The sequence below is a fragment of the Gadus chalcogrammus genome, chromosome 6 (genome assembly GCF_026213295.1).
Source record: "Gadus chalcogrammus isolate NIFS_2021 chromosome 6, NIFS_Gcha_1.0, whole genome shotgun sequence".
NCBI lineage: Eukaryota > Metazoa > Chordata > Actinopteri > Gadiformes > Gadidae > Gadus > Gadus chalcogrammus.
The window spans coordinates 7,450,884-7,477,331 of NC_079417.1; the positions used below are offsets into that span (position 1 = coordinate 7,450,884).

General features: G+C 43.9%; 1 protein-coding gene across 1 annotated transcript in view; it reads right to left on the bottom strand.

Moving 5' to 3' along the window:
- Nucleotides 1-17,380, bottom strand: part of wscd2 (WSC domain containing 2) — a 36,231-nt gene extending 18,851 nt beyond the window's left edge. Inside the window, 2 exon segments of the mRNA XM_056592427.1 lie at nt 285-1,070; nt 16,829-17,380. Of these exon segments, the coding sequence (XP_056448402.1) occupies nt 285-693 (409 nt within the window). The 5' untranslated portion in view covers nt 694-1,070; nt 16,829-17,380.
- Between the last annotated feature and the right edge of the window lie 9,068 nt (nt 17,381-26,448).

Consider the following 26,448-nt stretch of genomic DNA (forward strand, 5'->3'; position numbering starts at 1 on the left):
AGCATCTTTACTCTTACGACAGCAAAATAAAAATTGTTTATCTTTTTTTCTGACAAATGTACATTTTGTAAGTGGCTTTGGATAAAAGCGTCTGGTAAATGCCCTCAATGTTAATGTACAATATAAGTACAATTAAAAGTGCCATGACATACAACATACAACTCTACTTGTATCTGTATGCATGGAGAGAGATTTGTCTCATAATTACTAATACTAAAGAGTCAACCTGTGTGTTGTACGGGTTGACCCGTGGTTCGGCCTGGGGAGGCTCTTCGGGGACCCACCTCGTCCATCGTCCGTGTCCTTCCCGTTGCGTCCTTTGAGAGCGCGGTTCCATCCTGCATCCCCCCCCCGCCCTCCCACCTTCTGCCCGTCCTGCCGCGCCCTCTTCATCCACGCTGGGCCGTAGCGCCGGCCGTGGCGGCGGGGTTCCCGGAACACACGACTCATGGCGCCAGCCACTTCCTGCCTGGCGGTGGACGCCGCCTTTCCGGCGCCCGGATCCGTGGCGACCAGGGGGTCTCGGCCCCGGCCGCCGCCGGCGCCGCTGCCGCTCCCGGAGAAGTTCCCGCCCACGAAGCCCGAGTGCAGGAACACCAGGCTGCCGGCGGTCAGGTAGAGGAGGATCAGGGAGAAGAAGCGCACGGGTTTCCGACGGAAGTAGCGCTGGATCTTCAGCAGAGGTCTGGCCATGCTGGCTTCCACTGCCTCTCGCTCGCCCACGCCCGGCGATGACAACTCATAAAGCAGACCGACGCTGGGACGACCGGCCTCTCTTCTGCCCCTCACACACAAAAGAGCAATTATTAAAAAAAAAATACAACTAGAAACCCAATCGGTGTGTTCTCATGTCTCGCGACCAGCCGGGCGGCATCTGGGGCCCCCGTGAACCAACTCTTCCCCAATGAGGGGCTTGTTCTTGGGGAGGGCCCCAACCAAAGGGGCAAGGGGGCGGGCCCGCGGGGCTATCTTGGGCTCTGCAGGTGGATTGTTTTCACGGTCGGGGCTCAGATCTTATCGCCATTGTGGGAGCGGTCACTCAGCCAGAGGGACTTGAGGAAGTCGGCAATCTGCAAGAGAGACAAGACAGGGATAATGCAGCAATTGTGTGGGCTCTTTGTTGCTTGTCAAAATAAAAGGAACACAATACGGCAATAGGAGGGTAGAACACAAGCAGGGAAACAACAATATACTGTCTATGTTTAAAGTATTATCTGATGACGGTCGGAAAAAAGAAGGCTGGAAGTAGATGAACATACGGTCGGTCTAAGACACTTTTATCCAGAGAAACGTACGAGTGAGGCTGAATCAAAGCATATAATCAGTCGCTACAAGCAATACCTGCTGTCTGCATAATATAATTAAAGAATAAACTGCAGAGTACCTATAGGAATCAGCGTTTTTTGTTTTTTTTCTAAATGAGTGATGGTGCATAGCATACTACTAAAGATAGTACATCTCAACAGAGTTGGTTCTAAATTCATCCAACTAACACCCGGATACAAAGAGAAGTTGTTTCATTGAAATGAACAAAGATTGGAGCATACTACTGTATGGGACACAGACCTGAAGAGCTCCTCCGCCCTTTACCTTCGGGGGACAAACACACAACTCCTACAAACATAGCTGACCGCAGCAACCGACCACGGCAAAACAAAGGAACCAACCGTCACTTATTCTGAGGAGTCACTGGGGTTTAACCTAAAGGCTACGCTAGTACGCTAGGCAGTAGGCGGTCTGCCTCACCACACAAGCAGATCTTCACGGCGTCATTATCATCAGTAAATTGGGTGAAACCGGCTACATGTGAGGGAAAGAAGCAATTAAAGACGAGCTCGTAGCCTGGGGTGTCGTCACGGATGTTCCTCACAAGCAAACAAGCCGGGGATACAACAGAGGAGATAATATCATCATTAAAATCTCAGATGACTGCGGGATGAGTTAAATAAAAGGCATCGTTTGCACGTTCAAAGAATCCGCAATGAGCAAACACCTCATGGATTATCGCTGAATTATTATTTGCTGGCGACAAACAATCATAGTACAAAGTCTTCCACTTGGGAGGGACGTGTGTCAAAGGAGCCTCTGTTCTGCGGGATGGCCCCTGAGAGGGCCGGATGGGGGGGAACGGCGTAATAGTACCCTCTCCGTGGGGGGTCACGGAAATTTCCAGCGCACTCGCCCCACTCTCTGTTCAACCCAAGGACAAGTCAAAACATGTTGTCACCTGAAACTCCCCCCCCCCCCTCACACACACACACACACACACACACACACACACACACACACACAGAGCCCCCTGTGAGATGCCAGCCGGTCTGGGTCTACTTCGGGAGGCCATCGGTACACAGAACAGATCACATTCACTCCTCCACTTCCTTTGCGGCGCAGGTATTCCTGGCTCATAATGCTTTCCATCCCGGCTGACCTTGTGACCAAAACGCGGGGACGACTGGAAAAGATCAGATTCTAAAAAGAGGGTAACAGACACAGGGTCCCAGACGGCACGACGTGCAGATCTTGTGATTCGGAGAACAGAAGAACTGCTTAATAGAAAATCGAAATCCAAGTCTTTCTCTTTGCTGTGTTTTAAGGAGGCGACAGGTGTAGTTTGACAACACCTGCTAGCGCTCACTCCCCTGTCTTCTAATCAGGAGCTGGGAGATCCTGTCAGAGCTCAACCACCACACCTCCACACTCTTTCTTTGTCTCTTTCAGTTCTTACACCGCCAAACTCTTGCAGCACGGCTTCATCTTTTTTTACAAATGCATTTCAACTGTCGAGGGATCGGGTGAATCCAAACCCCTGTGTTGGGACAACGAAAGACTTCAGTGATAACAGATTTGCAACCCACAATGCAATGCGGAAACTTATCAGTCAAGGCTAATTTTTGTGCTTTATGTTGTCGTTTTCAGTCGGGAGTATAATGTTGAGTTTTATATAACCCCCACCCAACTGCTCCCCTTCCACAAGATTGATTTCAGCACTGCATAAAATATCCCGTCCCTTCCTCCACAGCTGAATAAACTGTTATGACTGGAAAGAGTCTGTTCATAACAGCAGGTGAACTGTGACTAAATATTCTAGCCATGCGCCAACATACCAAGGTTTTGATCAAAGTCAAGATAATAATTTTAGGGGGAATGAGGTGAATGTCCACTTCTCTTAAATAGTTGAAAAGGCAGCCTTGACACAACGCAGAGTTGTTAGGATATGAAGTCTGTTGAAATTGAACCTACTTAACCGTAGAAAGAAAGAAACCACAGTTATTGACCAACAGTCTAGACAACAATCTACCCTGAAAAGCTCTGATATTGACACTCATAAGCACAGTTTCTGTCTTTAGACTGGGGTACTAGCACCTCTGAAATAACCACTCAACCAAAACAGATATCCTAAGGATCGTAGGCCTGTTCAAAGCTATTCATCCCTCTGAGCAATATGGATCAATTATACATGGGGCGCACACTGGAACACAAACATGATTAAACAACCAAAGCCGGCGAACACACACACACCCACATAGCCTCACATGCACACAAACATATACACACACACACACACACACATGCAGAGAAAAATACATACACGCATACCCACAAACCTCAACGAAAAGAGGCAAATTATTACTGTAAATAATTTATTACTAGTTCCAATTACCTAAATGAAAGTGCACTCTTAAGACTGTTTTGTGGGCTTATGCTAAGTGTTATAATGTAATTATAGCTATGACTTCCATTATGGGGAAGGTGTAAACAGAATGACACAGTTACTGCTATTCCCTCGCCGGAACTGTGTGTTCTTCAATATCTGATCTGCTTACTCATACTCATTGAAGCCACTATGAACTTATTTATGGTGAGAAAGAAGCCGTGCAATCAAATAGAGGGAGATGACGAGTGCAGGAGAGTCTACTGTCTAGGCTGTTTGACTCCCAGCCAAGTGTCTATTGGATTGGCCTCGCAACTCCAAGCCTACCAACCAAGCATCCTTGATACCTAACCTCGCCTTGCCATAACAGAAACAATATTTTGGAGAATATGTCCGGACATCCCTGCAAATACTTAATCAGGACTACTGAGTACTGATTAAGTATGGGAACCTGTTGCTCTCTTCTCTTGAAAAACATTCACTTTTTATGAATGCTGACAATGGTGACAGAGTTCAATAATCTCCCGCTGGCTGGCAGAATCAAATTGTAGCTTGGCTTTGATCAACACATGGATTCAATGTATGTTGCTTAAAGGAGGCCGTATTTACCTAAAGAAGACAGGAAACAGGGCGGGGTTTTGAAACCATTAGCATGTTCTCCCAGCACGATCCAGCCCATCTGATTCACATTAGTTGCCGTAGCAACACCTAATCTTCTATTCTACTCTCTGTTCAATTGTAATACACCCTCACATGTCTCTGCCTGCACAATGATGTGGAACCTGATAATGGTTTAAAAAAACAAACAATGAAAAGATAATTATTTGGGGTGAATTACACTCTGAGCAGTGCGAGGCCCAAAAAAAAGGGGGGTTTGCCTGAGCAGGTCATTTGGCGTTGAGTTATGGATTTCATTAAAAGTGAAGGAGAGAGAGGGGAACGGACAACACAGCACACTGCAGAGATATGGAAGGAGTTATCAGCAGGAGAGAGAAACGGTGGGGATCAGGTGCAGTTCACTGCCGCCTGCACTCACCGGGAAATTGTTTCCCCGTCTCCCTCCCCTCTCTATCTCGTGTTATTCCTCTCACTGGCTCTCAAAAACTTTCTCCTTCTCTCCCCACCCTGTATCACATCCCTTTCTTTTTCACTCTATTGCTGTCTTCTCTTTTGTCGCCATTTTGACCTCTTTTTCTCCTCGCCACGTGTTCTGATTCTTCTTCCGTGTCGATTTCCCTCCATCTCCTATGTCTGAGCTCTTCCCCCTAGCCTGGTTATTTTACCCAACTCCCCTGTTTTTCTGTCTATGTGGTCTGCAAATCCATTAGAGATTTTGCAGACCACAGCAGTCATCAACCTTCACTAAAATCGCTGTCACGAGTCATTCCGATAGAGAACAAGGTGCTGGAAGGGTTAAAGTCAGAGCATCTGGTAAAGTGACCCTGACCTTGCCTCCCCCTCCCGTCCCCCCCGGGGCTGCCATTGCTCTCTCCCCCCGTGTTTAGGTCTGCCTTCCTTCCTGAATTAGGAATGTCTGATCAAATCAAACTGAAGATAGCGTAGCTCTCACAGTGATAACCCAGGCTGTGTTTACAGGGACATCAACACGGAGGCTTGCTCCTGCTCAAAGGTGCTCAAGGCATGGGGGCCAGCCTGAAAGAACAGCTACAGAACAGTTGCCTAGCTTTATGCTACCTGCTTTTCTTCGTGCTACCATTAAATACCCATTCAGTTGGCCCACCTAGTGACCTTGCCTTGAAGGACAGATCCCTCTTCTGGATTCCTTATCGTCCCTTGGATTCGTGGATTTCCTTGCCCTTTAGAGAGGTTGAAGGGCACCAAAGTGTTGTAGTGTGGGTCTATCAAGCCCATTGGAGACTGCAACTGTGATTTACGACTACATAAATAAAACCAAATCACTTGGATTTACTCGACCTACAGAACAGCTACATAATGCACAGGTGTGATCCACCTTATGAGAACAACTCTTTCAACTCAGGTTTAGTACATCCAATGTGAGTAATTCGGTAGGTTAACCTTTTCGTACTCAAGCCGTAAAGAAGGAAAAGCAAACCTTCAACGTGCAGTTAATCAGTTCAAGTGGGTCTAAATAATCTATCAAGTCTACCACTGTAAAACATTGCTACTCAGATAATAGAAATGACAACAACTGTGTTGACTCCTATACAGGGCTAAATCTAGGGCCGAAACGGTCGCTCCTTTTTTTTCCGTACAGATGGCCACCGCTACATGACCCTTGAAAACCAGTATGCGTGCCTGTTGGCCACTTCCATAACCAGTGAAGAATACATGTGCTCTTGAGTGCCAGAGCACAACTATTTACTTTGTGTCCGGCAAAAAGCAGGGGTGGCATGTGTGCCAAAGCCAGTGCTTTCTCTGTCATCCTCATGCCAAACAGTTTAATTGGTCCTGTGTTTGATACTAGTGTGTGTATGCCTCAAAGCCTGGCTCTGTGCCCGATACACTTAATTACTACAGGCCGGTTAGAGAACTTTGGAAGCGTTTCAGTGGAAAGATTTGTGTGAAACCGGAAAAGATGGCATGAAAAAGCATAGCGCTTCTCTTGCTGTGAAGGGACCGGCTATCTGGGTGGTTGTCAAGACTAATATGTTATTTTTCCAAGAGTATATCTTGCAAATAACAGATAAAATTAAGATATGCAGTTTGACCTTGCTATAATTTAGTTATATGCTGCTTATCACTGAAGCATACCTCTGATTCAGTAATAAAACACAAAAGTGTAGACCTTTGCTCCCCACATGAAAAGTTATAATGGAAGAGGCAATCCTATAAATCGAAGGTCAATTGTTAAAACGCATACACATCACATCATAATGTGATGTTTCGCTCCAGTCACCTTAAGCAAAATACCATTACTCTCTCTTACTCTCATTTTAAATGTCAACCGGACAAATAATTGTTTTCGCATCCTGACTACGTACTAGTCACACTACTCCCCAGGACAGAAACAATTTGTAGTGTGATCCCATGTCCCAACGTTTTTATCTTATTTACCAACCAGGAAGAGAAGAGTATTTGTTTTTATTTTAATGACCATTGTTTCTGTTTGATATCAACTTAGTCAATCTTCGGCCTCAAATTCCATGTCAACTTGAATTCACTAGCTAATTCAGCTAAGAAAATATTGGGTTATTTGCCCCACTGGCTACACGCCAATGCCTCAAGGTAATAAATAGCCCTGCGGTTTGCACTGACATTTTAGATTAGCCAATTCAGAAGATGTTTCTTTGAGCACATCATGTAAAGCTTAAAAATTAAACTCCAGGGTGGCTGGGAATTTACATACTCTAATCCCCATAATACTCAATGATCCATTCAGTTAGCTTGTGACCATTCCTCTCTCAAAGAGATGTAGCGTAGTGTAGGATTCTTGAAATAACGTGATTCTCTAGTTATTCTTATGGGTGAACAGAAGTATAAAAGCGAATCAAATCAAAATGGAAGTGACAGCTCCAACAAAGGTTGTTACACAATTGCGTATTGTTGACCTATTTTGACTTTAACAAATGAAGTGCGAATGTCCCATTGTGTCTTGCTCAAACAACCTCAAGTGAAGACCGATTAGTAGGCTACTGTGGAATTGAATTAATTAAGGCTAATTTATCAAAGCTGTGTAATGGTTTACAAAACTACTGTGGATGGTAAATAATCTGGAAATAGTAGGCAGAGATAAATAAGTACAACTTAAATGGACACCAAATAGATTGTTTTTTAATGATATCATCATAACAATGTCTCAGAAGAAACAAATTACACCAACATGTTATTTGTTTCTATAGGGCTTGTCATCCAAATGCATCATGGGAATTTTTATTGGCGATACTTGTTTTCCATATTCAGACGACTAAAGAGATTTGCTGCCAAACATTGTTTTATCACGTCCCACATGTGTAACGCTGGGGCTTTCATGCAATGATTAGAAACAACACAATTACAGACATCCCAATGCTGCTATGCTTCCAAAACGTTGCGCTGTAAAGGCCTATTATCTACGACATGGCTGTTAAGTATGCTTTAAAGCAAGTTAGAACGACTTAACCACATAAGCAAAAATACAATAGAAGACAGCAATTCCCTGTCCCCTTTCTGAATCTTTAAAGAGGACACCAGTCATGCAGACATTAACATTGATAAAGTTGGTTCAGTTTTCCATTGAGCCATGGCGCCAGCATCTAACAACTGAACAGGGAGGTACAAAGGTCACATATGCTATTTTTCAAACCCACTCAACACCCACAGCACTCCGGATGGCTGTTGGGAAATATTGAGATGAAAAACATATGAATAACATCCGCTATTTGCTGCCGAACGGGGAGACAGGCAGTGTTCACGAGAGATCAAATTATGTCCTTCACTTGCCAGCTCAAACAAAGCTCTTCATTCAAGGCCCACCCAGAATCAGAACATTCTTGCCTCTTTCTTTCACTCGACATGGAGGGTCTGATGGAGTACGCTCCCATCAAAAGAGCCTCTCTCCTCGAGTCTCTTTACTGGAGGCTCATTCTTGTTACTTCTTGCCTCTACTTCTTGAGTAGGAGAATACCCTTTTGTGAACAACAATGGCAACGGAATGTGGTCCGAAACCTCGTGCACTTGTCCATCTTCCTCCCACATAAATGTCCTAACACATTAAAAGAAAGGAAAATGTTTATTTAAATGATTGCTCTACAATAATTGTTTGGCTATATAATGCCAATAAAGTGACTTCATCCACTAACATTGACATTAACACATGATTGATGGCTTCATAGACGTTCAGGCCTAACCTCCAGTCAGTCCGTCGCATCCATTACCCTCAGGCCCCGCCCCCTGAGCTACTGCAGAAAACAAATCTAAACCAATTATACGAACGAGAACCGTAACATGCATTTCTTAAGAAACAAGGGGTATGAATCAACGGATGATAATAACACTGTCAAACAGTAAAAGCAAAACGGAGGATTGGGACGGATATGCTGCTTTAATTAAGGGAATGACCTTAAACCCAAGAGAATGACCTTCAACCCAAGAGAATGCCCTTACTGTTTGACTCCCACGCTCAGGGCGTCTGAGACCTTGACCGTCAGCCATGAATAACTCTGGTCCCCAGGTGGAAAGCACCAGAAGCATCTATGTTTGTGATGAAATGGGATTAAGCCGTGAAGCTGCAGGGGTGATGTCTGGGAAGGAACTTGGTTGATCCGACCATTGCACCATGTGCTTGGACCCAATGAATCTTCTGTGCATTCTCAGCAACAGAAACACTTGAAGGCACCATGAAATGAAACGACTCCGTGCTAGAATGTTATTCGTTAGCTTTGGATTTCCAGCCATAAAATCGTTTCCCTATTCAACAAGGTAGGTGCCAGAAAATTTGTTAGCTATTCAACCAGGAAGGTCTTTGTGCCAGAAAACACATGAATCATCAGAGCTGATTCCTCCAGAGCTTCACAATGACCAACCTTTAAATCAATAATGGAACACATATTATTTGTACCCTTCAGGCAATTCTGCACCAGGCCAACACATAGCTGTCTATTCGGTTATGGTCACATGTGCACAATTCAATCAAGTGATGACAAATCAAAACCAGTTTTTCCTGTGTTCAATTGAGTCAGGTCAGGGACGCCGCGGTTGCTCACTGGGTACAGCGCGTACCATATAGGCTCAGTCCTGATCGCAGCGCCCCGGGTTCTGAACCTGCCCGTGGTCGGTTAATGCATGTCCTCCACTCTATCTCCCATACCATCCTGTCTATCTCACTCGACAGTAAAGAATACGAAAAGGCAAAAAAATTCAACTGGTCATCGTTGTTTCTGAAGAGCACAATCGCGTGTGGTCTGATAAGGACGCTAAGCAAGAGCGGATTCGAGGATTGGATGAGCACGTTGGTAGTGGACTGTGAGCAGAGCATGTCCAATGGCCACTGAACCATAAGCGCTCGTCGTCAGGGAAAGCTCTGAGAGGTGCAGCAACGGGCATGCATCACCGGCGTCTCAACGTCCTACTCAACTAACGACCCACATCATTACAGGGCTCTCACCCGCTGGTTTTATTTCAGTGCCAGTGGTTTTGGCCTATGGCTGTCTGCTGCATTTAGGTGGGACGGCCTCGTTGCTATTATTGGTGCATTTTGATGAATCCAGCAGGAGGCTTGTCATGGATGACTCTTTACGGGTACTTTCAAATTGAAAATTACCCCGTAAAGAGTTCTTCTGGTCATTATTTAAGACTCAAAAAGTGACTGAAGAAGCTACAAGGCAAGGCAAATGTGAATTTTTAAAAGGAATTCAAAAGGTTCCGTTTAAAATAATGAATGTGTGCACTCATACACTGTATACTGTCGCATTGAGCTGTACATACGTGTGTGTGTGTGTGTGTGTGTGTGTGTGTGTGTGTGTGTGTGTGTGTGTGTGTGTGTGTGTGTGGTGTGTGTGTGTGTGTGTGTGTGTGTGTGTGTGTGTGTGTGTGTGTGTGTGTGTGTGTGTGTGTGTGTGTGTGTGTGTGTGTGTGTGTATGTGTGCGTGTGTGCACGTGTAAATGCAGGAGGGAGGCATGTGAGGATACCAGCCAGACAGCTGGTAAAAGTGCTGCTATTGACTCGCTGGTATGAACAACGCTTGTTGCTGCAGCGTTTCTTAGATGAATTAAACATGACCTGCCCACAGCTTTTTAGATACGCCACATAGAGAGGTTTCAGCTTCGGAGGCAGAGGAGTATGCATGCGTGTGTGTGTGTATGTGTGTGTCTGTGTGTGTGTGTGTGTGTGTGTGTGTGTGTGTGTGTGTGTGTGTGTGTGTGTGTGTGGTGTGTGTGTGTGTGTGTGTGTGTGTGTGTGTGTGTGTGTGTGTGTGTGTGTGTGTGTGTGCAACCCGAGTCTTTTATATCGCTGCTTAACAATCCCCTCAAAACAGTGCCTTGGCCAGGGCAACCGAGATCTTTCCGAACACATAATCCACCATGTTGTGCTTAAAGCCTCGTTCCAGTTTGAGAAAGAAATGTGTCCTAGTTAACCTTTAATGCGCTCCCTGTTGCTACTGTAGCGACTGGGGCTCCCTTCAAGAGAGCCATTAAACTGCGAAGACACAGGCTAACAAATAATAAATACAACTAATAAGGCTGCCACTGTTCTGGCCGCCACTTCGATATCTGCTGAAGCTGACTAAAAGTGGTGGAGGAAGCGAAGGAGGAGGCTGAGGAGGAGGAGAGGGGGAGAGGAGGAGAGGGGGAGAGGAGGAGGGGGGGGGGGGGGGGGGGGGGGGGGGTAGGGCGTTCGACCACGACTCAGCGAAGTGCTAAAAGCGCTGAGTCACCCCCGGGGCTCAACTGAAAAGAGAGATACGCCGAGTCATGCTGGGGACGATGAGTGGGCGCAGCACGGAGCCCCTGGCGTGTGATGGCGAGGGAACATCAGCGTGGATCTGAAGTGACAGAATAACGAGATAAGCCTGTCCCTAACCCAGATATGGGGGGACGGAGACCTAACCCAGATTGGTGGGCCTCAGACCCACAGCCACCCCAATCCCCCCAGGTCCTCCAAGCTGCGTCCAGGCAGGAACTTCGGAGAAACTGGCCAGGAGTCCATTTTCCTCTCATCACACAATCTGCTGGCCAAGTTATGCATTCAACAGCTTTTATAAAGCAGTCTATGTGCTGCAGTGTGCTTTAAGCAGACTTGGACTATATTCTCTGTTTAACCGTTTTATCCAGCACCCAGAACATTTTGTTTGACTGGAGATCGACCGCCACAGAGCATCCTCCGCAGGTTCCTAGAGATCCACCATCAATTGTTTGGTCCAAAAAAGGGATTTAATAGTAGCACCAAAAGCACTTAAACTTAATCCACAGTAGAGCTCAATGACACACATTGCCGCGGCCGCCTATTAAGGATTACTTTATAGTTGGAAGTAAAAAAAAAAAGAATTAATTTTTTGTGCTTCTTTCACCAAGCAATAAATAGGCATCAAATCTAGCACCTGCCAACCCATAAGCTTATTATGTTCCTTTTATAATGGAACTACTAAACTGGGATTAACTTTCTGAAGTGGCAGATAATTCTTTATCATCACTATCCGAGAAGGGGAAAAGATCTGCTACGACTAAATTAAACCCTACTTACAGCATGATTCTGCTTTATTTCAAATCAAATGCTTTTCAGCCGGTCACTTTAAGGTTTCATTCACCTCCGGGTTGTCCGTTTATGAACATAGATACGGGTCGAGACAGAGATGCCTTGGAAGTCTCGGCCGCATAACATGCTTACCATATAGCCTTGTAGGGGAGTTTTCAAAACCTTTGTCTGTATGCTACAATCTGTCGGTCATGCCTGCCTGCCTTCACTGTCCTGTCGGTAAAGATACATAGAAAAGGGGAATAGAGTGTGTAGCTATGTAGAGTGCAGAGCAGCAGCCAAAACTGAGCATTCACCCTAATCCCAGACTGGCAAAAAAATATGGCCTCCACGGTTTAACGTGGACAAAGGCTGTTTCTGTGCAGCTGTGACTTCCTCTCGGCGCAACAAGGAGGTCTGTTATTCAAGGTGAGGTATTACAGCGGTGTGGCCCTAATCGTGGCGCCAGGACCCACCTCAAGGTCTACCGTGGAAAGTTAAGTACTGTCTGCTATGCGTTTTTTTCTCTGCGAGAAACCAGACATCAAGTGCCTCCAAAATTCAAAATATTTTCCTTCATTGGGTAATAACAGTCTCCCAGGCAGAGGGTAATGTGATAGAGGCCAACTTCAATTCCAATTTCATAAAGTCACTCTGTTTAAAAGCTTGGGTAGGCAGTGTGGAGAAACCAGCCAGAGTAAGCTAGATTCTGAAAGTGTCCATTCCCCCAGAACACTTGATGTGTGGGCTCTCTAGTTGAAGCAACAGGTTTGGCCAGCATTGTGGAAGTCTAGTCATACACAATGAGCGCGAAGGCAGAGTGTGCCCAGACTGCCTTAAGTAGTCAGAACCTAGACAGGTGAGCCATCCAATAATTTTATTTTTAAGATGGTTAAGATTGGTATATGTCCTTACAGATTATTTTAGAAAGAATGTGCGGTAGCGCTGCAATATGGATGTAAATGGATCCTAAGTAAACCCTAGTCCATCGAATGCTCCAAAGAGTATGCAACGTTGAGAAGATATATGATTCAACCACCATACCTTTACATTGGATTCAGCCACAAGGCAAAAACACATTTAGAGACTTGTTTTGGAGTGTGTGTGGTGAATAGCTGGTTAAAGGCCTTTTTTTCAACATGGACTCCAATTCAATGAACATTTTGGTTGTAAGAAATCAACGCAGACAACAATTTTCTAATTGTTCCAGTATTGAGCGAGAACACTGAAACCGTTTTCCACAAAAACGGACTTCAGTGTTATCCTTTGTGGCAATTACAGCCAACGATGTCCATCCTCTAAAAGTGCTTAAGGAGAGGTCTCGTTAGAGTTTAGCTATGGCAGGAAGGGAACAGTGGAGATGTGAGTGACAGCTGGGGAGAGGAGCGTGTGGTGTGTGTGAGGCTGAATGACAATAGGGAAATTTCCTGCAACAACATCTCCGAGCAAGACTTCTCTTTTATCAAGACTTGGTTGGACATAACATCAAACAGACCATATCAACAAAAAAGTTTAATTTCCCTAAATGGGATCTTTTCCATAATGTCCGTGGCAAAAATAAGCACTTTAAATGGATGTATATGGTCGGGCAGAATTGTCCCAAAGGATTACAATGCAGAATGTTTTTTGTGGATTAATGCTGCAGCTTTCACTCTCAATACTTGAGTGTGAACGCTGTGTTGTCTGCAATACTCCATTACAGCCAAAATATTACAAAAATTGATCCAGGTTGCAAAATTCCAAAGTCCTCCTTTAAAGCCCCCTCAACTGGCTCGGGCCAGGCTGATTGGACTCTGGGGCCTGGTGAGGCTACACACCTGTGCTGCATTGACTAATCAGGAAGCACAGGTTGAACCTGCCATCACTACACTGCTCTTTAATGGCAGTACCCCTACTTGGCGTGGAAAATTTAGCTAACGCTCAAATAAACTGCTTTTTCTTGTGCCTTGGCTGTCGGAAGTACCAAGCCAAGCCACTTAGCCGAGCCTTGGCAAAGTCAACTGCTACGCTTGTGTTTTATAACAGAAGGTAATTAATTTGGTTCTTTGCGTAATTAATTAAAAAAAAAAAAGGTAATTTCCTCAAGGTCGAAAGGGGTAGGTCCTATATGCTGCTTATTGTGTTATGCATTCTTCACAATTATATAATTTGACATAATCAACGCCACAAATTATATGCCTGGGGTGTGTTGAAGGATTTATTTTACAGTTTAAAATAACGGTGTGCAAATTGTGAGAAAAACCTGTTTGATATTAAACCTAAACATTCCATGTTTATTTAAATTCCTTGCCGTTGCACTTGCCTGCAGTGGAGTATTCATCTCTTCTGTGTTATTGTTTCAAGCACGGATCCAACATTAGTCTGCTAGCTATCAGTCGTTGGTATCTCTTTGTTTTAAACCGAAAGTTGTGTAGAACCATTGCTTGGACCTCAAATGCTACTTTGGGTTTAATGCTCACATTGCTCAGATTGCTATATAGTTAGTCTTGTTGTTGGAGACAATGTCGAAAACCTCCAGTCTCTTTTATAATGACTGAGTGTTTGAAATGACTGTAGGCTTTACATTATGGAATAATTAATAGCATTTGGTTTACCACATGAAGAAGCAGAGCAACCAATGCAGTAAATAAAATATAGGTTTCAATGTGAATATGTATAGATAAATCTAGCGTAGATAAGTACACCAAAATGTAAATGTATATATTCTATTACATAAGAATTGCTTATTCTGCTGTGCATCTTTTCCAAAGTTGTCTTTCTTTAAGTCCATGATCCTTTTGTCTCCATTTTTATTTTTTCATTTGAAGGTATTATGGAAGGAGCTTGTCTCCCGGGTGATTATCTCGTCCAATAATATCATCAATCATTCCATAGCCGATTCATACCGTAAGACAATCCAGACGATGATCCCAGACTCAGTCATCAGATTACTCTCTGTGTATGCAATAAACTGACTGCTTGCTTGCCTGCATCTTTTAAATCCAAAGAGATTAACCTCTTTCTAAACTCATCCCCCGGTATTCAAGGAATCATCTTGAGCTGCACAAAAAAGAAGGTAGGGAATGCTTATAATTTATTAACATCCACAAACTTCATGGTTATGAATCAATGCCACTCCCTGAGGCACAGAGTGAAATAACAGTGAGGTGGTGTCTTTGTGTGGCTGCTCTCTAAGCAAATAAGTGGTTTGGGGGGCACTAATGACAGAGTTTGGGTCCTTAATTATAATGCTACATGGGAGCGCAGCCGCAAATTATCCAGTGTAGCTAGTGGTTATCGATGCAGAACGGATCCACGAGGTCACCAAGAGGACGAGGAGATAAATGAGGGCCCTAAGCCCTGGAAGACGTTCAATGCCGATCTTCTTGTGTGGATATCGATGGCTTCGTGCAATTGGGACTTCTTACTCCGCCACATTCGAGGCCCTTCGCAGGCGGCACATCGGGTGACTTCCCGAGTCACCTAACGTTCCATTTAGTAAAACTATCTTTGAGTATTTGTCCCCTTGTGCTCTGTGTTTTAGGGTTGTGCTCTTGTTAGTGATGTTTCTATGGTCCTCCGCCTCTCTTTCTAAGTCGCTTCAGAAAAAAGCGCCTACTCAACGACTAACTACAAATGTGGTTTTTCAGAGTTTTCCAGAAAAAGCATCCGCACCTTGGGGCGTTCCACACAAATTGAACGCCACAAGGTGCTGGTGGGGATGTTGAAACGCCCGAGAGAGTGACAGTAGCACTATTCTGTACATTAGCAGCATCGCTAGGAGACTGTTGGAGATGGGGACGGGGACGGTGGACGGGGGAGTCAAGGGGGGGGGGGGGGGGACGCCCTGCTCTTCCTGCTTTAATCGAGTCAAGCAGGAGATCCGTTCTAACCGAGTAGGACAACGAGCCACAGAGCATCGCAGGCACAGGAGGAGTCCTGCTGTTGGGGACGGGCGGGGAGGTTGGCACGGGCTGGTGGGGTGGGTGGACCCAATCCAATTCCATGCTGCAACACGCTGAACCAGCAGTGAGGAGAATCGATTGATTCCGTTTTAAATCATCCTTGTCGATATTTCTTTTTGTAGGTTATTCCATGGTCACCTCGGAGGGTGAATTATGCTCTGTTTTATATAGTGCTGTATATCCCCAAGGGAAAGCATGATTCGGGAGGTCTGTCCTGCTGCCTTTTTTTTTCCAGGCATACTGTGTATAAGGGAACACAATGCATCACTCCACAGCCCTGCTCACACCAACACTGACAATGGACACGATGGGTGAATATAGGCTAATGGAGGGATTTAGGAACAGTTGTGGGAGGAGAGGTCGGTGGTTAACTGGGTCTGTTGTCCAATGTTGACTTGCAGCACAAGTGGAGAATTAGCGCAAGGGTTCTAATTAAGTTGGCTTCCTCACACTCCAGAGAAATGGGGAGCCATGTCAACCGTCAAGGCCAGCTTCGGCTGCACCTGGAAAAACCTTAAGACCGTGGTTGCCGGTCACTTTGAATAACCCTAACATTTTCCTATAGGATGTTGTATTGCAATTTAAATAAGAGATCGGTCTGCCGTTACCACGCACACGTGACCAAACACTACTTATAGGGGGCTTAAGCGCTAGTCTACTTAAGTCAAATGTAATCTAATAAAGCATTAAATGTGGCTTATAAGCGTGAATAATGAGTGCCAAGTAAAGATTAGGTTGCAATTTCACGACTTGACAAACCGTTTACATTCGTGTATTTATCCTGTAAACGCAAATCAAAAGAAGGGATTATTTAAGATGAATAAAATCTATGGCCTCAATTGTTATTTCAAATGATCAATGATGAATCAGGAAAAAAAATACATTGAAGTCTTAGTATGAAAAGTGCTTATTATGAGCTTCGAAATTGGAGTAGGTTATTACAGATGTAATTCGCCCACAACAGCATCAGACGACAGAAACACGTTACATGTACAGTCCATAATAACACATACGAAACATTGAACGCTTCACTGCAGACATTGGAGTCGTATATAAAACGTGTGTTTCGTAGCTGTATGAATCATGCACCGCATGAATTACCTGGGGTGCGTGTAGGATGGGCAGCGCTGGGGTCCGATCCGTTTCACGAGACGGGTCTGTGACGCTTCCACATCCACACGGAGATTCAACTCGCGAAAGGACCTTCATCTGAGGAGCGGTGCTCCTGAATTGTCCTTTTAACAATTGAAAGAAGAAAAAATCCGCCAAACTGACAGGCCTATACGGTCTGCATGAGCCATACCTGCCGTCCCGCTAGTCGACCTAAATCATTGGACACACAGAATCTCAGTCTCGGTAGGTCCAATGCACCGCTTGTCACCAATACGATTACATTCTGAGCCTTTAATATACAAAAAACGAGAGACGCTGGAAAAAAATCCCCTTTTTAAAAGCCTAGGCAAACAATCGTTCCCCTTGCTATCCCAGTGAAACTGACCAAACCCCTCCACACCGTGTCTTCATATAGGTCAAAGCCAAACACCGCCAAGTCCATGGCGGGCGGTACGTTGCGGCTAGTGGACCTGCCAGCCTATTCTATTCTCTGTGTGTGTCTTTTCTGCAAACACCGTGTCCAATAAAACCCTGCAGATACGCGACGCCGCACAGCACCACTGAGCGCACGCCGCTGTGTCGCGAGCGCTCAGTGGAGGAGAACAGCACCCCCTGCTGGACTTAAAGGGAAAGGGATGCGCACCAATTTAATGTGAGGATTTTGTCTTCTATAATGTTGTAAAGTCTTTACTTAAAAAGACGGCACACGAAAGACTGTGTGCCAATTATATTTGAAATTACAGCTATGACCTTTATTTCATTAATTAGCAACTACTATTTATTTATATACAATGCTGCCTGTCATTTATAATCAGCGTAAACAATTCAGAAGGGCTGTGGGCCTATTGTATTTTCAAAACCAGTTATTTTAATTTTATAGTTGTATTATTGTTCTTATTGTATTTCTTTGCTGGGTTTGGACTTTTGGCTAGGATGTTATTGTAAATCAGCATATGTTTTCCCACATCTAATGACATAATTGGCGCATTTATGCCCTAGAGACCAGAATAGAGGCATTCTTTAATTTGATAATTTACTGCATCGTGGGCCACCCCATAATAACAGCGGAAACACACAAGGCAGAGAGGAGCATACCGGACGAATACAGTGCAAACGAATGGAGCTATGATGCGCTGACGCTGCGCATACAGCCACCATCCACGAAAACTAGAGGTTTTCTATTGTTATTCATAGCGCCGCGTTCTGAGTAAGTTTTACGTTCGGCCAGTTCCGTCACGTAATCGCTGTGACACAAATTGCACCCGTGGGAATAGATAACATTATCTGTACAACGTGATATTTATTCTTACTCTCCAGTCAACCCCTGTGGCCGAATGGATTTGATCCTTCCCATCCCAGTTATTACGGGCTTATCCACTGTCTGTCCTGGAGGAGTTGTGTATTGGCACAGCCCAGATGACGCTGCATATTTCAGCAGCAGCCTCGGTGTGTGTGTGTGATGTGGGGGGGGGGGGGGGGGGGGGATGGGGAGACGGCGGCGGCGGTGGTGGTGGTTGTGGTGGGGAGGTGGAGATCTCTCCCTAGAAGGGATTCTCTTGCGGTGTCTGGAGAGAGAGACGTTGGATTAGAGGGCCGGCCGTGACCCTAGTCAGCACGGGTTCCTATCGCGGCAACACAACACAACTCATGCTCGGCTTTACAAGACGGGCTTTTGTATAGGCTATATGTAACAGCTGCATTTAAACGATAATTATACAGTGAGTCGATGTTGTATACATAAACTTGATAGCTATGTTCAGCCTCAGTTGTAAGCCTCTGTGGATAAAGTGTACATTGAATGTAGGATAATTAAAAGGCTATATTTTCTTTTTATGCATAAATATACAGACAGAGATGCATACTGATCCTTTTATGTACTTTGCTTTTATTTTTAATCTCTCTTTACATTGTTATTGCAAAAGCAAACTCATGCTACGCACATAGCTCATCTAGTCACACACGCACGCACATACACAAACACGTTTCATCATGGGTCCCCACCCAAAGCGGCCTGGACACAGGTGGCTGGGGCCGGTGGTGGAGGGTAATGTTGTCAGTACGAGAGATGAACCTGTCAGACCAACAGACAGAGGTCAACGCCCTCTGAGGGCTTTGCCCTTACACACGCAGAGGTGTATGTATGTCATTAAATATGTATGTCTGTTTGAATGCATGTTTGTGCATAATGCTAGTATGTATTTAATCATGTATGTCGGTCTGTCTGTCTGTCTGTCTGTACAAAGAACTAACACTCCTGTCATCGACGGAAGTCATTGAGAATGTTCCCCAGTCTTTGCTATGTATCACTGAGCGCTTCAAGTTTCTTTCCTTAACAACGTGATGATTGATGAATGAGCATTGCATGAGAACAAAGTGTATGCTATTATAAAAATAAGTAGCTTGTGACTTGGCGGATATACCGTAGATAAGATCATCTTCATCACAAGGGCCTCCTCACAGAACAGCAGTGATCCCCCCAACCACTGACAATATAGCTTTGTCCAGTGCAGTCCCATGGCCCCATTGTGTCTGTCTCTGAGGTTTAAAGCCTGTATTAATTATCATGAGATATCTGACCTGTTCCCTTCCAGATGGGAACCTGCAACGTTTGCACTGCAGAGCCCAGTAACTTGAGTGGGTGGAATATAAAAATCTGATGTCTGCCGGAGAGGAGCTGTGTATGTGTGTGTGTGTGTGTGTGTGTGTGTGTGTGTGTGTGTGTGTGTGTGTGTGTGTGTGTGTGTGTGTGTGTGTGTGTGTGTGTGTGTGTGTGTGTGTGTGTGTGTGTGTGTGTGTGTGTGTGTGTGTGTGTGTGTGTGTGTGTGTGTGGCGGTTACTTCCTAGCAGGTGTAGAAGACAGTCTCCCACAGTAGGGTTGAACCCGTGCAACACATACTGAGACGTCAACGGGTTTGACCCTCGTTACAAAGTTTTTCATTTAATCATAATTTTACTATTTCTGCAATTAACTACTTTTGGTTTTACACTGCTCAAGTCGACATGGGTAAATTCAATAACCAAGTTTCAGGCAGGTATAGACTACTTTACTCTAGCCCGAGACACAGAAAATAATAAGAAACCAAAGCAGTATCTCAAGTTAGAGCTCATGCAAATTCTTGAAGAGGAATTGTTCGTGTTATCCAAAATGTAAATCAGTTGAAGCAAAGATGAGTTGCTCACAATCCGTTGGATAACAGCCAATCTGAGTCTCTCCAAAGTCTCCTTGTCCTACTTGTACATTCTTCGTCTATTACTTGTTTCCGTTTGTACTTCTCACTTCTCCTCTTGTATACAAGAACCTCACTGATAAAGGGCTTTATACAAACATGTCTTCTTCTTTTTGTCTTCTTCTTTATAAATTGTACGTCCTGTAAAAATACATATTTTCCAGGCACCATAATTGTATTTTCACACGCTAAGCGATGATAAGGCCTACACTGAAAGTTTATCAGTTAATGTACACATTTGCAGTTCATCTATTGTTTGCAAATTATAAACCAGCTTACGTGGCATCCGTGTTGATATCCTTTGGGCTCAACTGTCTCTATCTTTCAAATCCAACTCCAAGGTTAAACCCCTGTTTTGGCACAGAACAGCTCATGGAGCTTTTTTGAAAGAGTACAAGGCTTTTTATGTCGGGTCGAATCTATTACAATCTCAGTTTATCCAGTTTGTTTGCATACCCACATGGCTGCAGAACAGTGTGCTTGTGTGACAACTTGTTTTGTATCGGGTAACCCAGAGAATAGTGTATCATGACATAGAAAGAAAATCTTTCCAACCCAGAACCGATATTTAAAACAAGTACATACTGGGTGTAGCATCGTTGTCAGACTAGTCATTATTTTAGTGATGGTTCCTTAATCTCTGATTGCATATCATTGTCATTTTGGGATTTAGTAGAGTCATTTAGTTACATATAGTTCCTTTGAGCTCCTTTGGTTGTTCACAAATCAATCCACAACATTTTATAACCTAACCCTCTTCTTGAGCTGGAACATCACTTGCTTCCCCATTCTTCTGAATAGATGACCCGTCTCCCTGCTTTTTGTCTGTGTTCATGTCAGCAGTACAAAGTTCAGAAGTTCATCGTCAGCAGAACCAAGTACCTCTAGTGGTACTATGTATTCCCACGCTTCATGTGGGTGCTTCCGCAGTTCTGTCCTGTCTTTCTCTAGCTCTAGACCTCTTGTGCCTTTCCTTTGTTTTAGCATTTTCCTCTTTTTTGTTGCAATTCCTCTATTAGCAAAAACGGTCATTTCAACAGTTTGGAGTTCAACAGTGTGGGTGCGTGTGTGTGTGTGTCTCTCATAGACAAACATGTGTGAGAAAATGGCGGGTTGGCAAGCAAGCACATATATAACACGTACACATTTGCAAAAGCACACAAGCCTTCAGACATGCCTTAGCATTTACAAGCACACATTGATTGTCCAAGATGATCGACAATAAAATGCATTTTGTTTAACTGAATTGACTTAAAGGGAATTTAGCGGCATCTTGCTCAAGGAAATCTCAACATTGGGATTCAGATCCACAGTCTTATGTCTGGGAGCCAAACACTCCTGCCTCATTATTGTAGTAATTCACAAAAGTGATAAGAAGTACCTATCCAGTTTACAGCGATGACAACATGCTGCCCTTCACAGTAAACACATGAACCAAAAGACAGGGGTGGAGTTCAGAGTTCGCCTACATCTTAATCACCCAAACTGCTGATGACCCCGGCTGTTCAGTTGATTGGTTGATAATGATTTGGTGTGCTTATTGATCTGCCACATTGATTTGATTCCTCACACGCCCGCTTGTCATCCTCCCTGCGAACCAGTCAGCGGGCCTTGTGAAGCTTGGTCATGGAAGTGAGGAAGTTGGATGGCCTCTTAGTTTTTAACTAACAAAGACCTCCTTGTAATTCCACAAAAATTACAGGGGAGTGCTTAACATCTAGTTAAGTATTGGGGTGCTGGTGACATTTTCAACATAGTTTATCAGTTATAACAACAAAAACAAGTCGAAACTGTGTGGCGTGTGCATGTGTGTGCGTGTGGGGGAGTGTGTGATTGCAAATAGACGAACCCTCTTTTTTCCTTTCTTTGTTGAAACACAAAACTCATACTGAAGACAAAAACAAGCATGTACAACCATACACATTAAAAACTGTGTTGATTGAGTACTGTAACACAAAAATACATTTCGATGAATGAGTTTCAAATTAAAGGGCTTACAGAAAACACTGCACTACTACTGCATGGCTTGCAGCAGAGTTGTCTTTATAGAGCTGTCTCGTGAAGGAGCCCATTGAAAGGGCACACAGCCCACAGAAGGAGCATGGGGTGTCTGAAAAATCGTCTCTGAATCACCGCGTGACACGACAGGAGTGTAACAAATTGGGCTGTAGTACAGTGAACAGCCGTGACAATCGTTCCCTTATTAACGATCGTCACACATAGTAGATTGGCGTTTATTATGAAAAAGGCACATGGGTGTCTTATTAGCTTGAATGGCCACTGGGTGAGGCCTTGGACAAAGAGCCTGAAGATTAAACTGAAATAGCAGTCTTTATCCCTTCAATCTGAATGTGCCTACTGAAAGGCTAGGCACATTAATAATGCAATGCAGATCTCTTGGAAATCTCCAAAAATAGATCACTCAATATTAAAGCAACACACTTAATACAATTAGTACAAATATGAATAAATAAGGAGATTATTCTAAGCAACAAATGCAAATCCTGTGCACTATCGCTTCAGGAGGAATGAGTGTTACATAACTTTTACTCACCATTTATTTTTGCCAGATTGTCATAGTAAAGAGTCAGACAAATTAGGCCTAATTGAGTTTCCATGGAGATTGGGTTTCCTGTTACGGGACACCTACATCCTTCCATCAGTATTAAAAAGTGATGACTCTCCAAATGAGTCAGGATAGGTACTTCACGTGATGCCTCCGGTTCCTCACCTCTGAGCTTGTTGTTGTCTGAACTGTCTCCCACAGTGAGGGACGGCACTCATCCCAGCATGGATGGATATACCATAGCTTTGGTATGAATGCTAACCCCAGTGTACAATGGACAGGAGAGTACATGGGTTATGGTGTTTCACGCACACTCCAAAGGTTCTGGGGTCGACCCCCCCTCCCATGTCCATAGTCTAACACAACCACACCCACACCCATACTTACCCCCAAACACCATACTTATACCCACACCCACACACAGGACGCTCATGATGGGCAAAACAGCAGTTTGGGCGTTCAGCCGTGGCTGGAAGGTCCCTGGTTCAATAAACAGCTTCTCCCTGCTAAAGTACCAAGGTAGCCCTTAACATGGAAAACAACACACCAAATTTTGTTTGAGTTACGTGAACGCAGTCAAATGTCACAGTAGGTTGGATTTCACATCTCATATCCGGTTGGGACTCGCCCACTCAAACAGTCTATTATGTGGACAACCCAGCTGTTCCACACTTAATTATGGGAACCCTTCTATTGACTATTCTCCCTGTGTGCTCGTCTAACCCTAAGTTATCTACCTATCCATCTTTCCATAAATATAATTCATCAGACTAACGTAGTAATCATAGCCATAGTTATTGGACTATTGTATTACATTCTAAGCAATGGCTATTGGACAATAGTTTGACAATCAAAGCAAACTTGTTGCTAAAGTATTCAACAATGTTAATACGTACAGCTCTTAGCATTGAATGATTCTACTATGATTTCATGTCTGGATATAGCGCTGACTAGTATGTAGTGTGTTTGAATGTTTATAAGCATTATACCCATGCTTAGTGCTATAGTCATGATATCATTCCCTAGCGTGTAAATTACCTATTCACAGTCTGCACAACGATTTCATTGTTACAAAACCAATCTCTGGATGTTACTTTGAAAGCCAGTAATTAAATCTAGCATTCAAGCAATCATCCCTTTTGATATCTGCTTGTCTCAATAGGGTCATTCTTTGTGGATAATATTCTCATGACATCTAACTCAGAGGTGGGAAAAGCAAAGCAACTTAAAGTGCCCATTATTTCCCCAGCGGGTGTGAGAACGTTTAACCAAGCTTATTTGTTTTGCCTTTGCCCCCTCCCTAACACTTCTGTTCATTTAGTACAAAAAATGCTGAACGATTGTGTGTGGGCTGAATGTGTTTCCATTTAGCCAATAAACCAGCCATTGCAACCCATTTGCTATTTCTAGAGGAAGGAATCACTGACCCACTTACGACTATGGGTTTCCATTTTTTTCTGAAAACGCCAACTGTATGTGCTGATGTGCTGAGCTGGTGTGTTGGGAGTCTGTCGAACGAATATTCGCTAAGGCTAATGAATGATTGCTTAATTACATGGTGCCACTTTGTTAGGGCACAGTAAATTATACACTAAGCAAATGATTACTCATTCGCCTGTAAATGTTCATACAAAGACACAGAATGGATTACTGTTATTGCGTCCCTTCAGTAGTGGCACTAAATGGAAAAGGTCATCTTCCGATCATCAATTGTTTTAACTGAAGCTGTCTAATATGTTGAAAAGCTAATGCAATGACCAGCTGTTGGATGCAAGCACAGAAACACAAGTGGAAATGTGCCCAATATCAAATACAACTCTGTTAACGCCACAATATGTAACACTTTGAGAAAAAGTGCATCCACTTGATATTTTAAATCTGTGTTTCATACCTAGACTTACCTTTGCTATTTCCACCTCTGCATTCAGTATCATTATTGTGAGTTTCTGAAGTACAAAGGTGATCCTTGCCTTGTCATAAAAATGTCAATGTACAGCCTAACACGCTAGGCAGACTAAAACACTGACCTCAGCCTGCTCTCTGTGAGAGGCTGAAGGGCAAAATTCAGCAGCAACACAACTGGATGAAGAGAGGCCAGGCCAGGCTGAAGAAAGAGTAAGCATGTCAATTGGGCTCCCAGATGACCAGAGGAACCAGAAGGAGAGCGTTGACCCCTTCGTTAGCGGAGAGGCCAACAAACCCGGCGTGCTGTAAAAGAAGAGGACTTCCAGCCATCCCGGGAACAACTAACAAACCTCAAAGTGGTGGCGCTATCTTCCCACAGACCAGACGAAGACACTTGTAACCCACTTTCTGCACCATTTGATGATCTGGCCTCGGGGACGACGGGTCTGAAAAGCTTAAAGAACTGACAACACGCTGAGGGTGAGTGTGAGAACTGTAGACTGGGTGAGCTCTCTCCTCAGGGGGCTAAGGGAGGGTGTGAATGTAGCCACCCGGGGGAGATCCCGTATTCTCCTCTCCTGGCCTGGAATATTCTGTGAGGGTCGCTGGACCTTAACCTATAACCCCTGGGCCCCAAATTTAGCCATGCGGCCAAGGGCCCCGACCCTTAACCCCCCCCCACTCTGGGTGTTACATCACCCACCCTGGGTGATGTAACATGTTTTGCTTTTACACAAACATAAATCATTATACATAATATCGAGGTTCGGGAAAATGACATCTGTGCTATTACTAGTTGAACCTCAAGCCCAGCAAGACGGGTTGGGTCATAAGGCTTTTGATTTGATGCCATAATACAAGTCTTCAATATGATAAGAATCAGTTGTAGGTCTTACACATATCTCCTAAAATATTTCAAATGATGGATGGCAATGTGGGTTAATATGGCAACATTAAATATTAGCTCAACATAGACATCCATTATAAATTGAATGCTACATGTGATGATAAGGTTGGAGGAACCCACTCCTAAGCAGTGTACCAGAGGCCCGACCCAGCATTACAGTTCCCACGGTCAAAATAGCATGCACAAAACTGTGAATGACTTCTTAAATAAATAATAGAGGGTATCATATTTTTCTTGATATTTGGACGATAGTTTAGTTATATTCAAAATGAGTGGTTTTGAGGCTCAATGATGCTCTAATTAGAGAGAGGAATTAGCTAGGCAAATATGAAGAAATACATTGCTAACAAAACATATTTTTGCGATACTAATAACAACTGCTTGATATAAATGGGTCTGAATATCCCAGACAGGCTTTTTGTGTGCTACTTGGGTAGAACAATTAAAGCTAAATATGACCTGATTGATTTGAAGGAAACCCAACGCTGAATTTCTTAGGTTTGCATGCAAAACAAATTGTTGACACCTTTTTGGGTCCTTAGTTTGCACCCCTGTGCCTTTGAGCCCTAAAATAATTCTTAACACCAAAGGCCAAATGGCCTTTCCCCATGGCCTTGCCCCATGACGAAATTCGCGGACTTATTTTTACAGACATATATTCAGTGCTCTCTAAACATACATTTCTACAATTGAGAACCAATGAAAGGGAAACTAAATTACTTTTACAAGTCGTTACTGCCATCTAGTGGTCATAGTGGTGCTGCAACATGCAGTTTCTTGCAGAGACTTTGGAGGGACTCAGTGTATAAATTGTAAGTTTAGTGTCTTATTGTTCTCATAGAGCTCATGATATAAAAAAATATATAATTGTCAAAAAAAAAAATATAGATATATTTAGTTTCTGCTGGAAATTGCTTCTGGTCTGTATTCATGTTGTCCCCTATGGGTTAAGCAAGTATAACATATAACATGTTATTTGTTTTTTTCAAACCCAGATGTGTTC